Raw genomic sequence first — 20,340 nt, 5'->3', positions numbered from 1 at the left:
AAAAGCTAATCATTCATGACTGATTCAACAGTGAGCTCAGCTTTTGTGGCCGCTATTATATATGTTACGCAGTTATAAGATATTCACAACGGGATACAAAATGAGTGGCTGGTAGCTGCGTTAGGCAGGTGACCGCCATTTTGTGATTTTTTTTTAATATCATGTTCTTCGTAAAAAAGGAAATGAAAGAAATTTAAATTGAATCCTAACCTGTCTACTTTATCAAAGTTGGTACTCATCGTGTCCTTTTGTTTGTCATTAACCTGAAATGGAAAAACGTGAAATATTAAAATCACTGTCATAGCACTTCCCGATTTGAAATAAATCATAAGACAGTGTACATGAATATCTAAAGCAAGGGGAAATCACAAACCCTTCTCTCCCCCCCCCCATCTCTTTCTCTCTCATTATGTCGATCGCGAGCTCTCGCTGCTATTAAGAATCGCAAAAACAAACTACTTGTTGCATTCTCTTAAAGCGTGTCACATTTCCTTACGTGGCTGTGGATCATATTGCAAACATTAGTCTGATGTCTGAATCTCCGTTTAATAGAATTGCTTAGGTCTATCTTTTGACAAATAAATCATATCATGAACCTATACGTCATTTTCACTCCACAGAGATTTTTGTTTGACCTGCTGAGTGCACCCTGGACATGGATGACGTCAATTTACCCTGTGAAGATTGTTCCTGTCCTAACATTACACACAACCTGTGACGTCAAACTGAAATCAAAGTCTGAGTGGTAGAAATGAGTCATTATGGCTACTTTTATCCATGATGAAGTGTGAATGCGGTGTGATAAAATATAGAAGTGCGCACGGCAATATCATGTTGCAACTGATATGAAACCACATGTATAACCCGTATAAGAGCTCATATTAATTTTAAGTCGCTCCTCAAACAAACATTACAGCTGACAGGCTTGACATCCTGCTGGTGGAAGTAATTTGAGCGAATAGCTTGGCCGTCAGTCAACCAATACTAGTACACAATACAGACCCGGAGGCCTGCAAAGCACACAGCTAGCAGCATATCGTTTCGTCGCCTTGCGAACCAACCAGGCAGGCAGGGCAGGCAGGGCGTGTGCCGTGCGAGACTAACTTCAAGAAACTTGTGTTTCTTTCGTTTTCATCGCAAGTTTGAAGCAACTTAAGATAATGTAAGTGGTAGAGTGGGACTTCTTGGATGAGTTTCATATTGTCGATGGTTTCATGCCTTAGACTAGAGAGTGATTCCGTTTTCTGTTTTTATAGGAAATTACGTGTAGTCCCACTTGTAAGGTTTAGTGTAAGATAGACCCTACACAATTATACACTGCAGCTGCACTGCGCTACGCAACTTCTGACGTGAAATTGTGCATGCTCCACTTTTCGCGATGTTTGTTGTTGTTTTAGAGGTGTTTTGTATTTTCCTATTTCCATACATGCTGATCATGTAATGACCAAACATTTTGCTTGTTGAAATATTTGCCGAATTTTATTTAGCTTAGTTTTGGTCATGTTCGAAGATTTGAATTAGGCCTGCCATTGACTTGACCGAAAGATCGGTCTGTATCTGTCCGTCGGGGAATGTTCCGCGGAGACTACATTTGGCTTCACGGAGGACAGCGTTAATGGCAAGATATAAAAGAGTCCTCCGGACAGACGGGTCTTTCTGTCTAGCCATTGACCAGCAGTAAACTAGTAGAAACTAAGTGTAATTCGTATCACCAGCTTTTACCAGAATGTGTGAAACATTGTTGACATCATCACATGTTTAAGATTGTTTATTAGCATTTTTTTGCTAAAAAATTATTTGATTTGTGAAAATTGCAATATGATAGAAGTATTAGAACCTTGATATTTGTGATAGAGTACGGGTACTGAAAATTTTATATTTCCAAGGAAACTTGATCACAAAATGTGCAATTCAACATTGATTCTTCTCTTGAGGAAAATTATACATAGTAGTAATAGATTATAAAAGCAGCATGCATCTAGCACTGAGCAGTGGTATTCATTTTTCAATTGTGCAAGAGCCAAAAGGAAACAACAGTAATAACAGTCATCTGTGCACTGATAAATGCAAATACCGTTAGAAATACATTGTACATGCAGAATTAAATAGAAAGATTATTTTGTTGTTCCTAATTAAGTAAACATGGTTATAAATGTACAAGTGTATGATAACTTTCGGATGGTTCAGTGCAGTGTTTTATCGATTACCTTTATTAATTTCATTCCGACAGAGTGAAGGTCTGGTCATCTGATTTTACCAGCCAGTGTGAGCAGAAGCATCCTTTCAAGCAGCCAGAACACTTTAGATAGAAGATGAGCTATCCGTACCCATCTGGTGGAGGGTATCCGAATGCAGGAGCCCCGTATCTACAGCAGAGTGGATACCCGCCAGCACCAGGAGGTTATCCGCCGCAAGGCGGAGGCTACCCACCAGCCCCAGGTACTGTATTGTATCATGTGACCCATTACCATGACCATGATGATGTCACAAACACTTCTACAGCTGCAACCACTAAAGGCAAAACAAACAAACAAACAAACAAACAAACAATACAAAGCACCAACAACTAAAAAGCAAAGAAAAATGTACAAAGTAAGATGTTTTAATGTGCAAAACACTGAAATTTGAGATTTCTACAAAAACACAAATATTTAGTGACTTAACTACCTTATCTCTGAATTCTAAAGTCAAAGAAAAAAAATCTGCCATTTATCATTTTTTACACTTTCCTGAACTTTTTTTTTTTTGCTATTATAAGGATGAAATTATGTTTCATGTTTCCAAGATAATCTAGTGAGTTATATGTATTGCAAAAGATATGTCAGAACTTGTTAATAGGATGGAAGCTACATAGGATTTCTGTTGTGCTTTGACTTACCATAAATAATATTGCATGCTTGGTCTGTATTATAAAGAACACCAACGACGGAAGCTTTTTACTCTTCAAATGTGCACAAGGATCTATTTCTATATCCTGCTGGGTGGAAAGGAAGTGAAAATGGGAGGAAAGAGAATGAAGAAAGACAGACAAAAAATGAGAAGAAAAAATATGGCAAGATTATATTAAGTTTGTATGCATTATGAAATGTACCTTATGACGGAACTTTGTGGCGGACCAAAACTTTTCTTACGTATCGCATCGAAACATGTTATGTGAGATGTATGTCAAGTATTTTTTTTTTAATGCTTTGTGTTTTGTTAGTGTGCAAACAAGATTGAAATTTTCATATACTTGCATGAAATGTTCCGTGTCACAACCCTTTGTATCCTATGCAGTCATTCAAGCCAAAGGCAATATGATTTTGTGAAAGCTTGTTGCTTTGTTTTTCTTACCTACCATGGGATTCATGTGTTATAGAAATAGAATTCAACATCATACTGACTTAATTTGGTTTAATCCCACCAACATGAAATGAATTTACCCTCCCAACATAAGTAAGAAATGAGTAAGACCAAAAGGTATTCGGAATCTCTCCCCTTTTCGCAAATGGAAAATCCAGATGCCATATTCCATATTCCATGTTGTCAAATGTTCCCAGTAGCAAAGAAAACCAGTGACTGGAAGGAAGACTAAGGTAGAATTGAAATGGTAACAAACACCTTGATGGCTTATTACTGGTTTCCATGTGTGGGTATTGGATAAACCACAATGACCTTAGACCTTGTATCTAACCTCAGAATATCTCATGAAAATTGGCTGTGTTTGTGTGTGTGTTTTTTTCTAATAATTTGAAAAGTAATACATGCCATGATACATGGGTTGAAGGTGAATGCACTTTTCAAAGTCTGTGTTATCATGATCACATATGTGACTGTGCTGTACAAAACCAGCAAATATTCTCACAGCCTGATTTTATGTGAGGACTCCAAGTAGGTGAAATGGGTCATCTTAGTCAATCTTTCGTTGTTTTGTTGTTGTTTTTGTTTTGCATTTTCTAAAAGAGCAATTTTTCTTTTGCCTAATTCTGAAGTTTGGGATCATAAAGCTAATGGGATACTCTTTGTTAGTCTTGAATAGAATGTGCTAATAGAGTGCAAAATTCAGCTTAGAAGGATGGTGCAGTATTGGTGGAGATGAGAATTGGGCTTTTAACTTTTTGCGAGATACCGAGAAAACACTAATGATATAGTATAGAACATACCATTCTAAGAGGAATTCAAAGTTTATTTGATGAAAATCGGGTTTGGAATGACTGAAACATCCAAAAACAAAGTAAAACAAAGTGATCGTAATAAAGTGTGGGTCCCACACTTTATTAGAATCGCTCTATTTGGATATTTCAGCCATTTCAAAACCAATTTTCATCAAATAAATGTTGAATTTCTCACAGAATTACATGCTCTTTCACATTTCATGAGAGGTTTCTCATTATCACACCAAAAAATGTTAGAAACCTGAAATTAGTTCTCATCCAAAACGATATGATCCCTTGACAAGTTCACCTTCATAGACATGTGGGTTGAGTGAATGCAGCAATATTACTAGAACACATCAGTGAGAGTTTGAGCAAAATCGGACGATCCGTTAAAAAGTTATGAATTTTTGAAGTTTCTGCTCAGTCACGGCTGGATGACAAGACTACTATAGCCTGTGATGTCACATGAGTACAACGATATAAAGAAAGAATAAAGAAAATTCAACATATTTCCATTTTTTTCGCATAACAAAAGAACACTCGACTTCTCTCTTTCAGAAGGCAGGGGGAATAATATTACCCTTAACATACGTCAGTAGCAAGTCGAAGAAATGTGCACTTTATTCAAAAAGTAAAGTTTTGTGAAATTCTCTTTTTATTTTCGTTACATATTTGTATGCATGTGACATCATACTGCACACTGTAGTAGTCTTCTCTTCCAGCAGTGACTGCGCAGATACTTAAGATATTCGTAACTTTTGAACGGATTGTCATATTTTCCTCAAACTTCCACTGATGTTTTCTACTAATATTGCTGCATTCTCTCAATCCTTATGTATGTGAAGGTGGACTTGTCCTTTAATATGATGTTTCCCTCATTTTGGTTTCTATAGAGTTTTACCCTTTATTGTCCCATTCATTGCACAGAGCACGGCCTGGTGAGATTAAGCACTTAAACAGACCTAAACTTTAAAGCTTCTTTTCTCAGTAGATAGACACTTTTCAAAATGTCCTTTCCTCCCTTATTCAGATAGGCTAAGGAAGTCTATTTGTATTGAGTTATAAATATATATAATTTATTTCAAAGCTTAGAGTCTAAAGTATGGTACTCTTTTTGAATCTGCCCTTAACTGAAAACCAACATCTGGTTACTTTTTGGTGGTTATGTGATGCAAGGTCATGATATGATTTGATATGATATATGGTATGTGATAAAAGGGAACAGTAAAATGCAGATCAACAACATGAATATTAATATATTATACTGTGTAAGCCAAGTTGTGATATATACTGTAAAACAGGAAACATTCACAACATGACACTTTTGCAAATTGCCAGTAGCATTCAGTGCATTGTGTAGACAAAACCTTTGAGCAGTTTGCTTAAATTGCAAATCTTTGCTCTCGCGTTTCATGCAAGTTTTATGCACAGGAAAATTTGCATTACACAGTTGTGTAGATCAACAGGAAGAACAGAATGTGTTTTGTGCAGAGCAATGCTTGTTAGCAATACATTGAGTGATAGTGCACACATGTACAGAATATTCAACAGTGTGTAACCGAGATATCAACATTATTGTGTGTATGATACTGCAAGAGTTTGTTGTTTTGATTTTTTTACCTCAGTCAATCACATGGCATCGTAAACTTGATGAACTCCAGATGGACTGGAAATTAGTCTACCAGTAGTAATCTTTCAGTGAAACAGTAAACCCAGAATGATGACAAACTCTATGTTAGTCTATAGTTTGTGTCAGTACTTTTAGGCACTGACATAATGAATATATATGAATTGTTTTGATGAAGGCCTTTTCCAGTATTATACCATGGCTAGTCCTAAAAAAAGAGCAACTCCAGCTAAGTATTTAAATTTTTGTCCTTGCATAGAAGTGCTCCTCTTTAAACTCTTAGACTTCATACATAGGATGTACAGTTGAACCTCTCGTATCCGGACAAGTTGGGACCGGGGCTCATCCGGATAAGGGATTTGGCCTGATACGGGAGACTCAATGCTTTATACATGTACATATACATACACATCTAATGTACTGATGTAGCCCATTGTAGTACCACATGTAGTAATGTGTACACTGAAACCTTTTCATTGTTACACTCAGTAACAGACCCCAAAGTAGAGGTTCATGTTTGCAAGAATGAAATCATTTTCTTTTATAAATTCTTGGGATGATTTACCTAAATAATTATTAAGAAATGTATCAAGTAGATCTTGAAAATAAACAGTACGAGTCAACGAAACTACGTTTCAAAATTCGATCATCACGGCTCGGCAAAGTCGACTGTAGGTCGCCATTGTTAGATGGTCTCCCTCTCTCTCTTTGTGTGTGAACAATTTTTGAGTGTTCAATGTCATTCGTTGCTCAGCCAATGACTCGAAACAATGCATGTCTATCTAGTCATATCGACGGCTGTGTATGGACCTATATGTGGCAATGCGATATGAGAGAACTCGAGCGCATAATCTGTCCATGTTCTTGTGATGATTTGGGGATGTTTGGGGGTGTAAAATGTTTGAAGGTAAGCACTTTGGAAGGAAATTTGATGTAATGTATATTAATCATGTTGGAATTAATATGAAATTCATGTGTGTTTGTGTAGGAGTTCTCAAGGAGTTGGGAATCCCCCTTTCCTCCCGTAATTGTTTTTTAAAAAAAATCACGGCGAGATTGCGTCCGTATAATAGAGAGATCCGGATAAAGGGAGGCCGGATAAGAGAGGTTCAACTGTATATGGGAAGATAGATGGGTAGGTTGGTAGGTAAATAGATAGATAGATGGATAGATAGATAGATAGATAGATAGATAGATAGATGTACTCATACATACATGCATACTATACGTACATGTTAAAACACATTCATGTTTTATAATGTCAAATGTCATACACTATGGAGATTTTGGCTTTTTAAGATGACTCATTGTGAAATCTTTCCCAAAACATGAAACTTTCAAGGAGGATACCCTCCCCAAGTTGGTGGCTACCCTCCAGCCCAGCCAGCAGGGCAGTACCCACCAGCCCCTGGTGGCTATCCAGCACCCCAGCAGCCATCGTATCCCCCAGCCCAACCCAGTTACCCGTCTCAGCCCGGTTACCCTTCTCAGCCCGGATACCCACCTCAGGTAAGAATTGTTGGCTGAGTGTTTTGAATTTCAACCATCCTGCAGAGATGCCAACTGTTGCCTTTTTTTCAGTATTTTGTGCTTTTTTGCCTCATATACTACAAGTTTAATTGAAAATACTGTCTTTCCAAATTGTGTGATTACACATGTCTATTGCTGGAGAGGTAAATATTCCATTTGACCATCAGAGATTCACCTTTTCAACCCTCAAAATATCGCACTGCTATTTACATAATTGGTATCCCTGATCCTAGTTGAAAACCCAGTCTACAGATACGGTACATCATGCTGGTTCCAAGTACCTGGTAGTGCTCACACATTGTACACTAGTAGGTTTTCTTGCTAAAGTTTTAATTACAATGAGCAAGGTACAGTGTAAGATTAATCACTTCCTGATTTTTGTCACTGTGTGGCATTGATTGTTGAATTTTAGAAGGGGATAATTTACATCACCAAAGATGCAAACAATTACACATTTTTACTCGACATTTACTTTTAAAAACTTGACAGTGTCATATTGAAGACAGACATTGATAAATGCTGCGCTGTGAGTTTCCTCCAATGACTATTGTTTGTTTTCCTTTATGTTTGAACAGTTTGACCGAATAATGCATATAAGCTTTGTACATACGAGCACATAAACTTATGCACACACTTATGCATAATACAAACATATGCCCATATATTCATACATGTATACAACATACATATACATACATGCATAAATACAGTCATATATTTATACATACAACATACATACATACATGCATAGTACTGTACATTCAGCATGTACAGTGCTCTAATAGCAACTGACCTTGAAAGATTTGTAATAAAAATGTGTGTACGCAACAGCAAAATAAACAATGCATGAGGTCTTGGAGAATTTTTGCTGTATGCCCAAGGAATGGTGCATACTAAAGTTCAACAACCACATGTGTGCTCTATACTGAAAGGAAAATTTGTCACCATGATTGCAAATTAAAGCAGCAGATTAGTGGGGAAATTCAAGTGAGTTTTAAAAGTTTGACCTCTGGCCATGTGATTCAGAGGAATTGTCTTAATAAATCACAGTACACCATGGTTGCTTGTCAATGGTTGCCATGGAAGATGCCCATTGGAAGTCCCATCAGAAGTAGGTGTTCTTCAAACTCTCATACCCTGATAATGGTATCATTTGTCTAAAATTGCTCTGTTTGAGGCTAACTCAGTAGTTTTATTTGAAGTTTTACTGTGTGGGGGTTTGGGGAATCTTCAAGTAACAACAACAAAATATTGAATGTTGTACATTGCAAAGCCTATGTCATGAAGATGTCTTCCATTATCTGCAGCAGCCAAGAGACAGCTAATCACTTATGAGTATTGACAAAGTGTGGCGGGGGTATAAAGGAATCACCTTGATGTTGGTCAGTCGGTCGGTCTGTTGCAAAATTTTGTGTCGCGAACTCCTCCTACAGTTTTGAAGCAATTTAGATGAAACTTAGGGTAAATGATGATATTGAGGTATAAATGTGCAAGACATGTTTTTTTGTGTGTGTGTTTGTCGGACAGTGCATTGCCATGGTAACCATAATTTTACCAAAACCTTGTGGATTGAATAACTTCCATAGTATTCAAGCAATCAATTTCAATCAATTCAAGAACACATAATTTTTGTGTTTGTCACACAAACCGTTGCCATGGTAACCACAATTTTACCAAAAAACCTTGCAGATCAAATAAATTTTCCATCTTTCAAGCAATTAAAGTCAAATTTAGTATGTATCATGATCTAGAAGGGTAGTTTTGCAAGACACCAATGTGTTAGTCTAAGGAAAATGTGTTGCCATGGTAACCACTCATTTTTGTATTAAAATAAACCATTCAAGCTATGAAGGTCAAATTTGGTGTGCGTGATGGTCTTTAAGTGTAGTGATGCTGGGGGAAAGCATGTTTCCATTTGCTGTAAGTTTTATACTCAGTGTCAACTCTGTAATTGTACAGTAAACTAAAATTAGTCTGTTTCCAATTCGACAAGTGCACAAACTTGGTATTAACGTCATTGCCCTCATGACATCTCATACTATAAAGCAACACTAGGGGCGAGGGTATTAATCACCTTCAGTGATAATTCTAGTTTAAGTTGTTGCTATGGTGACACTTACAGTCATTTTCGATGCATTATGCTGCTAGGCTCTTGTGCCTACAGTCATTTGCACTGCAGTATGTGACGTTGGCATACTTGTCCTCTGTGCGCAAACACAACTTGTGCATTATTGGGGATCAAAGTCTCAGCAAATGGCTGAAAAAAAATGTGTGTGTGTGGTTTTTTTTGTTGTTTTTTTTGTCTTTCACTTTTGGTAATTTGTCATGCAGTTTCGTAACACATTTCACTCAGAGACCAAAACTACAGTTATATGATAATGATAATAATAATGAATAACACTTATATAGTGCTTAATACTAATGTTTCTAAGTGCATTAATCCGGAAACAAAAAGATATATTGAGTTCTCCAAAAACTTGTCTCTTGCAGTCTTTATATATGTATATTTAAAGCACATATGCAGACATGCATATGGTCTATGACATTGTGCAAAGGGAACATTGCATAAAATTCCAAGGTAGAGATGTATTGTACATGTTCTGAGCTTTACAGAATGGATGCATAGCTTGGAATGCCAAGAATGTCATGGAATGATAACAAAGAAGGACAAAAATTCATTCATTGGTCCATTCCTTTCATTTTTTATTTTTTATTTTTTTGTCTGCAGGGACAAATGCCCATGCCGAGTGCTGACTATGGGTCCATGCCAGCAGCAGGAGGTTTGCCCTACGCACCCCAGCCAAACGTCGGCTTTGCAGTGAGTAACTGAAACACGTTATAGCAGGCTTACCTCTCCTCTGTGTGTTGAAAGATGCTGAAATATGTGTTTAAAGTGTTGGGCAGTTGGAGCTACAAGAATCAGTGCTCATGATATGCATGAGGAAGCATATTGATATGGCAAGTGAATTATCACAATAGGTACATGCAATCTGTGTGTATGGTATGTGATAATGCATTCAGTGTTTAGGTGTATTTTTGTGTGTGAGAGAGAGAGAGACATGGGGAATAGAATATGTATTTACAAGCATGCCACAAAGAGAGAAAAAAAATAGAATTTTAAAAGTAGGAGTTTGTTGTTGTTGTTGTGGTTGTTGTTTTTGTTGTCACTCCAATATTCTACTTTGTCTTTAAGTGCTCTTATTTCTCCAAAATAATCTATTCTATTTGTGTGTGTGTGTGTGTGTGTGTGTGTGTGTGTGTATTGGAGGTTATCAGGTGCCACTTACTAATAAATACTCTTTTCTATTCTTAAAAAAAAAATGGAAGGCACAGTGAGTATAAAAGGAAAATTGAAAATCCTCAATTAGCATATTATTTCATTTTCATTCTTGCAACTAGAAATTTATGTGAAATGTGACAGAAATTGATTAATAACAGCAAGCACTTGTGTGTTCGTTGTTGGAATTTGTACAAAAAAGACAAAAACAAAGACAAACTTTTGTATTCACAACTGTCTACTGATCCCAAGAATACCAGAGTAACTCCACAGAGCTTTTGTGTGCTGCATAGAGGATACAGTAAAGGTTATTCACTGAAATGACCTTCCCAGATGCAGTGTTGACATCGCACCACATGCGTCTGTGGAGTTATACGGCTACCTGCTCGCATAATTAGCACAAATATCCATGTATCAGTGCGGCTGATATGCCCACTACACACTGTACCTTGCCCCGTGACTGCAGATACAGTACCTAGTATTCTTGATGTATTCCTGGAAGTTAACTGATGAGCACTATTGAGCTTTGGAAATCACAGAAATTCAAAGATGATTATGCCTCTTTTTACTTTTCTCTATATGAACCCTTCTCTCCTTTTTTTAGTTGTTAACCTTCTTCTTTATCATATTTATTGTCGAGACAGTTGCTTAGGATCTAGAGTCAGAGAAGATTGGCAATGTTGGGATTCACTTTTTGATAGATTGCAATATGTCACTCTCTCAAGAATTTAAAGAGCTGAGAATTCTGCTACAAAATAGTTTATCATATATAATTAAAGCCTTGATTTCATGAAAATACGTTATGTATGTAGAATGTATGCATCTTTAATAATTTCTAAAGTATGAAATCCAATTTATAAATTCTAATTTGTTGATTCATTTTCAAGGTCTTAAACCTGTGTCTGCATACAAAACACAGGTTTATGTATAGCATGAGGATAATGCCTGTTCTTTTGACAACATGGGGCAATTTTTGTACCTATATGTATATAGTATTATGTGACCCTGCATCACAAAACCAACAAAAAGTCATCAGACATGGATTTTTAGTTAAGGGCAGATTCTGAAAGAGCAGACTCTGAGCTTTAAAATGATGTGTAACTCAGTTCAAGTGGACTCTCCTAACCTAATCTAAATAATCTAAATATTGGAAAGGAAGCACACACTCTGGAAAACTGTGAACTGAGAAAAGAGGCTCTGAAGTACAGTGTCTATTCAAGCACTTAATCTTTACCAAACCGCACCAGCTGTGCGATGAATGGGACAAGAAACAGGATGTAATTCCTTGGAGCAACAACAATGAAGAGATTAAATTAGATTAAGCTGTGATTAAGCATGCTCTATGAGGACATTCTGTCCATGATTAATGCCAATTTTCAAAGCAGTAGCATTATTCTGTTAAAAGTTATTGGAGTTGAAAGTGAAGAGTGTGCCAAATGAAATGAAGCCTCCAAGACATAACTGATACCACTACTTTACACAAAAAGGGTTGTAGAAAAACGGCTTAAACACACTTTCCCATTCGTTTTATGATCCAAAACGTAGGACTTGTGTAGAAGAAGAATAACTCATTCAGAAAATATGAAAAACTCAAGATTGACTTGGTTGAGCTGTTTCACCTTTCTTGAGTCCTCACATAAAACCAAGGGGTGCGACTTTTTGTTTGTTACTGTATACGCTATATATTTCGCGGGGGTTTTATTTTCGCGAATTTCGCGAGTTGGGAGCTATTCGCGAAATTAACAACACGCGAAAATATTACCTTCCAAAATGAATCCCTTGCCTTGATGATACGAACATTTCAGTACTTATACCATGTCATGACTTACCGAACAGACCATACTGGCTGAGCTTGTTTACGTACATGTAGCACGTTCACGTCTACTTACGAATACTGTAGAGAGCCGATCCATTATCGCAAGGGGACCACTCATCAGAAATCTAGCGCGATGGACTTAACCACTTCAAAAATGTTGAATTCTAACTTACTAGTTCGCAGAGTTTGGTAAGTTTTTTTCATGCAGTGTATAACTAGTATCATTCTTATTTGCTAGTAAGTTGAAAATTCACACTTTCTTTGCCACTTCATATTTTCTCTGGTCCCCCAATCGCGAATTTAACCACTCGCGAAAATGTGTGACAGCGGCAATTCGCGAAAATTTATGTACGCGAAAATTATAGCGTATACAGTATGTGATGCACGGTCACATACATGTATATAAACAATGTGTCATTGAGAGGGAGATGAATTTAGAAGAAAAAAAAATATGGTTCAGTAGCATTGAAGAAATAAAAAAAAAAAAGAATGGTTCGCAATTTCAACAACGGCACTAGTAACGAAGCAGTCACTGTTCAAGTGTTTCTTCTTTCTTTGTTAGTCCAATATTGCTTTATTATCTAGATATGTTACAATGCGATCTAACCAGCGATAGCAAATTTATAGTGTGAAGAATGCACAGTACATGTCAATTGTCACTATACCAGGCAAGCCTGTGAGAAACCAGGAAGAAGCTTTGAATCAGTCACAGAAATCTGTTTGAGGAGAAGTGTGCATTTCACCGTAATACTGGTGCCTCATAAAAAGGTATACTCAACTGCCCCATGCTATTTAACACTGAATTGCAAAGTATTGTGCCATTGTTTCCTTGTAGTGGTAATCATCCATTTAATTGAACATAGCCTGCAATTAATTTTCCACCATGCTTTGTGATCATATACAGTTGAGCATCTTAGCTCATTATAATCCTCATGGTAACAATGCACAGAAAAAAGGGCCACATCCATTGTAACTGCTAGCTATGACAGGGCTTGTGAAAATGAAATGTGATGTGGATGTGTGTGAGGCAAGTATAAAAGCTAGTTAATACTACAAACCGTACTCTGTTCAAACTTGATAGCTATTGATGGGGTTTGTGTATTGATAAAACTAGTGTTTTTAGGACATAATGTAACTTGGTGTTAATCTGATCCAAATTGATGTATAATCCCTCGCTATTACTGTTTCCTACCTTACTCTCTCCTTTTTTCCCTTCAAATTACCATAAAATTAATAATTTCATCCAATCTGTAGCCCACAACATTGTTGTATTTCTATCAATGATATAAGTTGTTGATGTAAATTTATTATAATGCATAAAAGCAAATGTTTAATGGTATTGTTTCAGGTAACGACATTTGGTATCTTATGAGCACATCGCTTGAACTGTGTTTAAATAGCCATTCACTGGTACCATGGACAAGTGGCATATGTTTTCGCTGTGGAGGGAGGGAGGGAGGTAGGGAAATTTGTAGTGCTATGAAAAGCTGGTTCATCTGTGTACACATTTTGGAGGAAGGACGAAGAAAAATATGTCCACAAAAGAGCTGAAAACAAGACCACCTCGGTGGTGATGAAAAAACAAAAAGACTTCCTTCCCTTGCAAGTGCAATGTTCCACTGTTTTGTGAGTTAGTGCTTCTTCTTTTTGAGGATATGAGTTGCAGGAAGACATAGGTTTATATTGTAGAGGACAAAGTTCAAAGAATTCTATGTTATTGTCATGTGTGAACACATGTAGCTGTCAGTACTGGAATAGAGCAGTACCGGTACCGGAAAATGTAAAATAACAAGAATAGATGAGCACTATTGTAAAAGTGGTTATTTTCACGCTTGGCCGGGTAAGAGGAGTTTCGCGTGTTTTTATTTCCGCGGAATCAAGACACCAAGTACAGGTACGTTTGGCAAGCAAAAACATTCGCGCGCTTTTATTTTCGCGCTAGTGTCTGGTTGCGCGAAATGCGCGAAAATTTCAACACCGCGAAAATTTCCACTTTTACAGTACTTTATTAAGATACCAAGGCTGTGTGGAGGGCCTATTTTTTTTGTTACAGTATTACTTATAACGTACTATAGGACTTAAATGCAATTCTGTATTGTTTACTCTTTCTAATACCTATATTCTTCCCTGATTGATGGCTTGAAATGTACAGGAACATCTCATTTTCTGCAAGTAGTGGGTTATGTCATTGTTTTCCTGCTAAGTAATTTATTGTCTAGCCCACCATGTAATCATGAAAATTATCAAGTCATTGCTCTCATTCAGATTGACTTCTGTATGTAAGAAGGTAATTTACGTTGTAGGAGATAATGTGCTAAATTAAGAAGAGAGATAAATCAAAAATTGAAATCAGTATATTTACAACAAGAACATTTGTCTCTTGTTGCTGCTATCAAGTATGTTTTACACAACCATAGTTACATGCAGAGGTTCGTGGTAAAACTGTCATTTTTGGGGGAAAAAAAATCACAGATTACCCACTGGATCCTTTCTGGTTCATGTACTTGAAATTGTAAATGATAATGATAGAAGTATTGTTTGTGGTTAGTGTGGTTTGCCTTGCATGCATGAACAGTATACACTTGTATCAGATGTGTAATACATACCATTACTTTTGAAATGTCTAGTGTCAGTCTGTGTTTCTATGTTCACTTTATACTCTATTTCTTGCCCTTTCATGCGTCATGTGGACAACTCATACACTTTGTCATTCTATATTCAAATCTGATGGAAGTTATTCCCAATCCTGTGACTTCAACGTAATGTACATGGATGAGCGGAAAAATTCATGCCATATGACATTGCATTTCCATTCAACAGTGTTAATCCCTGCATGGCTGTGTAGTCAGAGATATGTGTCACCGTTTCCTCCCTATAGACTTTGTATTGTTTAGCTGTAATATGAGTGACTTTGCACCAGCGTTCACGGTAGAGTTCTCTTCTTCTTTCACCTCTTTTCCACCGATCTAGGATGCGCCATATCCAACGGTTTGTATCCATTCTTCTCTATCTGATGCAGCTCTCATGGTTTGCATGCTGTGTAACTTTTTGTGTCTGCATTTCAGACTAACAACAGTCAGAGTCCTAATCAATCAATCACACACACACACACATACCCATAAACACATGCTGTAAAACATGATATATTCGCAGCCTGAAAATTTCGCGGATTGGAGCCGACGGCCTTTAGCGCAGCACGAAATTTTCGTGATTTGCCACTGGCATCTACAGTAACACATATTAAGTAGGCAAGAACTTTCCTGTGCATTTTAACCCGTTGAGGACGAGTCCAGAGTATACTCGGGCAAGCGTCTATGGTAAATCCTTGTTGTACCAAAATCAAACCGTCCTCAGTGGGTTAATTTTGCGAATGTTGGCACTCGCGAAATTCGTGAAATTAAAATGCACGCGAACATTCCTTGTTTTACAGTACATCATACACACAGATTCAGAGACACACACGTCCAAACACACATGTGCACGCAAAAGCACCATACCACATCACCAGCAACTCTTGGACCCCTTTCCTCCTCCCCTGCCCCTCCCCTCTGCCCCTTTCCTATGCCCCTCCCCTCTGCCCCTCCTCCACTGCCCCTCCCCCTGCCCGTTCTCCCTCCCCTCCCACCCCTCTGCCCCTCCCCCTCTGCCCCTCCCCTCTGCCCTTCTCCCTTGCCTCTCCCCTCTGCCCCTCCCCTTTGCCCCTTCTCCCCTGCCCTTCCCCTTTGCCCCTTCTCCCCTGCCCCTCCCTCTGCCCCTCCCCTTTGCCCCTTCTCCCCTGCCCTTCCCCTTTGCCCCTTCTCCCCTGCCCCTTCCCCTCTGCCCCTCTGCCCCTCCCCTGCCCCTTCTTCTCTGCCCTCCCCCTCTGCCCCTCCCCTATGCCCTCCCCCTCTGCCCCTCCCCTATGCCCCACTCCGCTTTGCCTTGTTACATACAGATACACACACATACACACAGAGTAAAATTAGACAATTTTAATGGCACTCAACTAGCTTACATGCTCAACATAATTATGCATGATTAGCCCAAATGCAGTCAACTCCGCAGAAGTCGACGACGCATATGTACATGTATATGACGAGTAATCGGCTTAGTGGATGAAAATTAAGTCCTAATTTACATTCATAGCGTAACTTGTGTTATTCCTCATTCCTCTGTACACACAAAAAAATCAAACGTTGCATAAGAAGATGTGTTTTCTTCAGCCCCTTCAAGATTACTTTACATGCGGAGTTGCGTGTAGAACTGTATGAGGGCTGTAGATTTTGTGCATTTGGAATATATGAGATATGAATTGTAGAGCATGTACTACTGGCTATCCAAAGGAAATGAAATATACTGAAGTATTCATTCCAAAGGAAATGAAATATACTGAAGTATTCATAGCATTGATACCTTGTTATGTTCATAAATATTCCATGACCATGCACGATGACGAAAACAGATATCACATGTCACCAATCTGAGCAATCACATATCATGTTATGAGTACACTTTTTTACAAAATCTGTTATACACAAGTCATGTGTACATATCTGCACGCTGAATCTTTGAGAAGTACTGTATATGCCATATATTTTGTGAGGTTTTTATTATCTTGAATTGTGCAAATTTAGCAACACACAAAATGATGAACGCTAATCTTGAAACGAATGCATGGTGTATGTGTACATTTTACGTTTTATTACTGTACGAGTTCCTCAATCGCAAATTTAACCACAAGCAAAATTGTCGGGGAGTCCTGCTTTCCTGAAAGATAAGACTTTACACTAGATATATGGCATATACAGTATATTATTTTTACACAGCATTTTTTTGTCTTTGCATTTCACGTCAGTAAAGATGTGTTACTTGGATGTGATGTTTTATTTTTTCACCCCTTCTCTGCTTGTGCATTGAAACATGTGGATTATTTTCCCCAAATACTCACCATTGCCCGAAATGCCTGTTTCCTCTTGTTTGTATCCCTTCGTATACCCTGCCTCTGTTTAGTGAATCTAATCTCTAGGGCCATTCTCACTCGAAGCAAAATGCTACAAGATTTTTTTTTTTCTGTGGAGACTCAAACCAATGTGCGTATTTTTCAATGTGAAGTTGCAACATCTTGTAATTTGTTCAGTTTATGTGACTGAACTCGTGGTGAAATTTGAACTATGACTTTGGGAGCGAAACGGAATATTTAGAGGTTTTGATCATGAGACAACCAACATTTCCTTATGTAATCTGCATAATTGAGGTGCGCACATGCCTGTACCTTGCCATAAATCCTACTCCCAAGTTCTTGTAGGCTGTATAAGTTTTGTACCGCACATGAGGCCTGGACAGGCAAAATTAGATATTTTCAAAATGCAGTGCACATCTGAAAAAAAAAAAAAATATGTACAATTAATTTTCATGAAACATACTTGATTTTCACAGTGAATGTGAACAAACATTTGCAATTGTGGTTTTTGTGGTATCTGCATGTGAGAATGGCCCCTTTAACCATGGATGTGCATGCAGTGACATGTTTTTTGTTGATGTCATATCTTAATCTTCTTGTGAGAGGAAGAAGGGCATTATTGCTATACAAAGTGCAAGGAGTCTCTTGCTCACACATTTTGTTGTTCTTGTTAACATGCAGTGTTTGATTTGGAAATTGTTTTTACTCCAACTTACAATAGTCTTCGTACAGAAATGAGTTAAGTTCTCTTGACAGACATGTATGGATATTGTACCTTTGGTTTGAAAGATATGGATTATTCTACCTCTTACATTTGAAAGTAACAAGTTGAATTTCAATTTTATCAACCAAGTATTCAGATTCATGATAAATTAGTGCTTTTACTATCATCAGAATATCAAAAGTTTTGCTTTTGATTAGTATTGGAGAACTGCAGGTCTCTGTGGTAACCTCCAAGATAGGCTAAAACATGCAAAATTATCAAAATAAAGAGTCCAGAATATTTCTAAAACCGAGGATCACACTACCAAATGCCATGTTCAAATACACATCCAAGGACCTTTTAATGGAGGCAGATATCCAAACGGCATGTACATCACCATGTCTTGATTTTAATACATGTATCATGGTAATTTGCTCTATCTGTCAAGACATAAGGAGTATAGTTGATTACCGTGTTTGTAAGTATACATATGTATATCATACAGTGGAGGTAGTCATGACTGCAAAGTTACCTCAAGAAAGTTATTGTTTCAGGCAATTAGGTATTTTTTATATTTTGTGGATATATTTCTTGGCAGGCTCAATTTCACCATTTTCTCTGTGCATTGAGAAGGTGTAGGAGTAACATTCTTATGACACATTAAGTTACTTTCTGTTCTTACTGGATACATGGTTGGTGCATTTTTATGCACAGGCTGCTTAGAGGAAGCTGGAGGCATTATTATTTTATGTGAGGACATTGATGATTGTTTTATTGTCATTTTTGGTCTTTTGGGCATTCATCAGTAGACTTTGGTGATAAGTAATGATTGTTTTATGACTGCATGAGACGCAAGACATTTATGGGTTTTGTTTATCGCTCATATCATAACAAGTACCAACAGGAATATGTTGACACTGTACTTCAAAGGCGACACAGGACAGATCAACAAGAATATTAACTGTAGGCAGCTCAGATGACAAAGAAATATTAATGTAGCAGAGTATGGCTGTGATTACCAGTAAACGGAATCATATAGCATATTGACAGTGATTTCTGTCGTTGGTAGAATTTAGGTGAGGTGTAGTATAAATTATCACTGGTAATGGCAGTATTACTCTTTTCTTCATGCATGTGTAAAGTCCATTTTGATGAAAATGACTGTCCCGATGCATTGACTTCCAATGTCAGTAAACACATGAGCATAAAGGCTGAAGGGTACCACAACAAACTGTAAAACACTGTGACTGCAAACTGTTACATTAGAAGAACATGGAGATGGAGACTGTACATATTATGTGTGTACACTGTATGTAAAAAGAAAAGAAGTTCCTCCTTCATTTTACCTGCTGCATTTGTGTGTACAGGGTGTTTGTGCATGCAGAAGCCTTGTTTGAAAATTAAAAGCTTTAGATCTGCAATGCGAATGCTAAGACGACGCTAATCATGTAGGCCAAAAATGGTGTTGTTTCCATTGTCCAACCAGGAGGAAGCATCGTCTTAGCGTTCACGTGGCAGATCTAAAACTTGCTATTGCTGAGTATCTGAACTTGGTGAAGACAAGACCACTTGATATGGAAGAAGAGGGGGAAGAGTGTGAAATTACTTGATATCCTGCAAATAGCATCATGTACCACCTCGTGGGCTCTGTAACATTGTACCATCTTGTTGCTTGCCTCGCAGGGAGCGGCCATGGCAGCAGCAGCTTTCCGGGCACCCGCTCCAGCCCCCGGCCCAGCTCCGGTCCCTGGAGGCCCAGGCATGCCCATGCCCCAGACTGCCCCAGGTCCAATGGCTGCGGCTCCCTTGCAGCAAGCCCCTCCACCTCAGCAGCAGCAGCAGCCAAGGCCAGCACCTGTGAGTAACAATAAAAGTGATCATGATACAATCAAAACTGTCCACAGTGGGCCACATGGAGAAATATTTTTTAAAAGTCATCCAACAGATGGCTTGCTAGGTTAGGCAGGTTGACAGCCAATATGACATTCAATATCACATAATATCTATACTACATATCACAAATATTTCTCCAATGGGCATGTGCATACATACATGTACAAGTAAGTGGTCACATGGCTTTATACTTATTATCTTGTATCAGAAGTGATAATTGACAAAGCGAAGAAGAAAACAGTGTATCATGTCTAGTTTCCATTAATCTTTGCTCATCATTTGCATAACATAGAAAATCCATTATGCAGGATGCAGATACTGGCTCCACCCCATTGCAGAAACTTTGGCAGAAAGAACAATGACAGAATAGGTTCAATATGGCCACAACACCTAGTGAAGTATTGCTCAGGGAAGTTCCT

General features: G+C 37.9%; 1 protein-coding gene across 1 annotated transcript in view; it reads left to right on the top strand.

Moving 5' to 3' along the window:
* The first annotated feature begins 1,057 nt into the window (after positions 1–1,057).
* The window catches only part of LOC139713465 (annexin-B12-like), a 35,647-nt gene continuing 16,364 nt past the window's right edge, over positions 1,058–20,340 (top strand). The window contains exons 1-5 of the mRNA XM_071625191.1: positions 1,058–1,162; positions 2,231–2,439; positions 7,106–7,272; positions 10,022–10,111; positions 19,712–19,885. Coding sequence (XP_071481292.1) covers positions 2,313–2,439; positions 7,106–7,272; positions 10,022–10,111; positions 19,712–19,885 — 558 coding nt within the window. The 5' untranslated portion in view covers positions 1,058–1,162; positions 2,231–2,312. The remainder of the gene's footprint in view (positions 1,163–2,230; positions 2,440–7,105; positions 7,273–10,021; positions 10,112–19,711; positions 19,886–20,340) is intronic.

This window comes from Diadema antillarum, unplaced genomic scaffold, assembly GCF_040938485.1.
Source record: "Diadema antillarum isolate AM-2024a unplaced genomic scaffold, OU_Dant_1.0 seq00001978_RagTag, whole genome shotgun sequence".
Lineage (NCBI taxonomy): Eukaryota > Metazoa > Echinodermata > Echinoidea > Diadematoida > Diadematidae > Diadema > Diadema antillarum.
The sequence above is the reverse complement of the archived record's forward strand: the minus strand, read 5'-3'. Positions and strand labels throughout refer to the sequence as shown.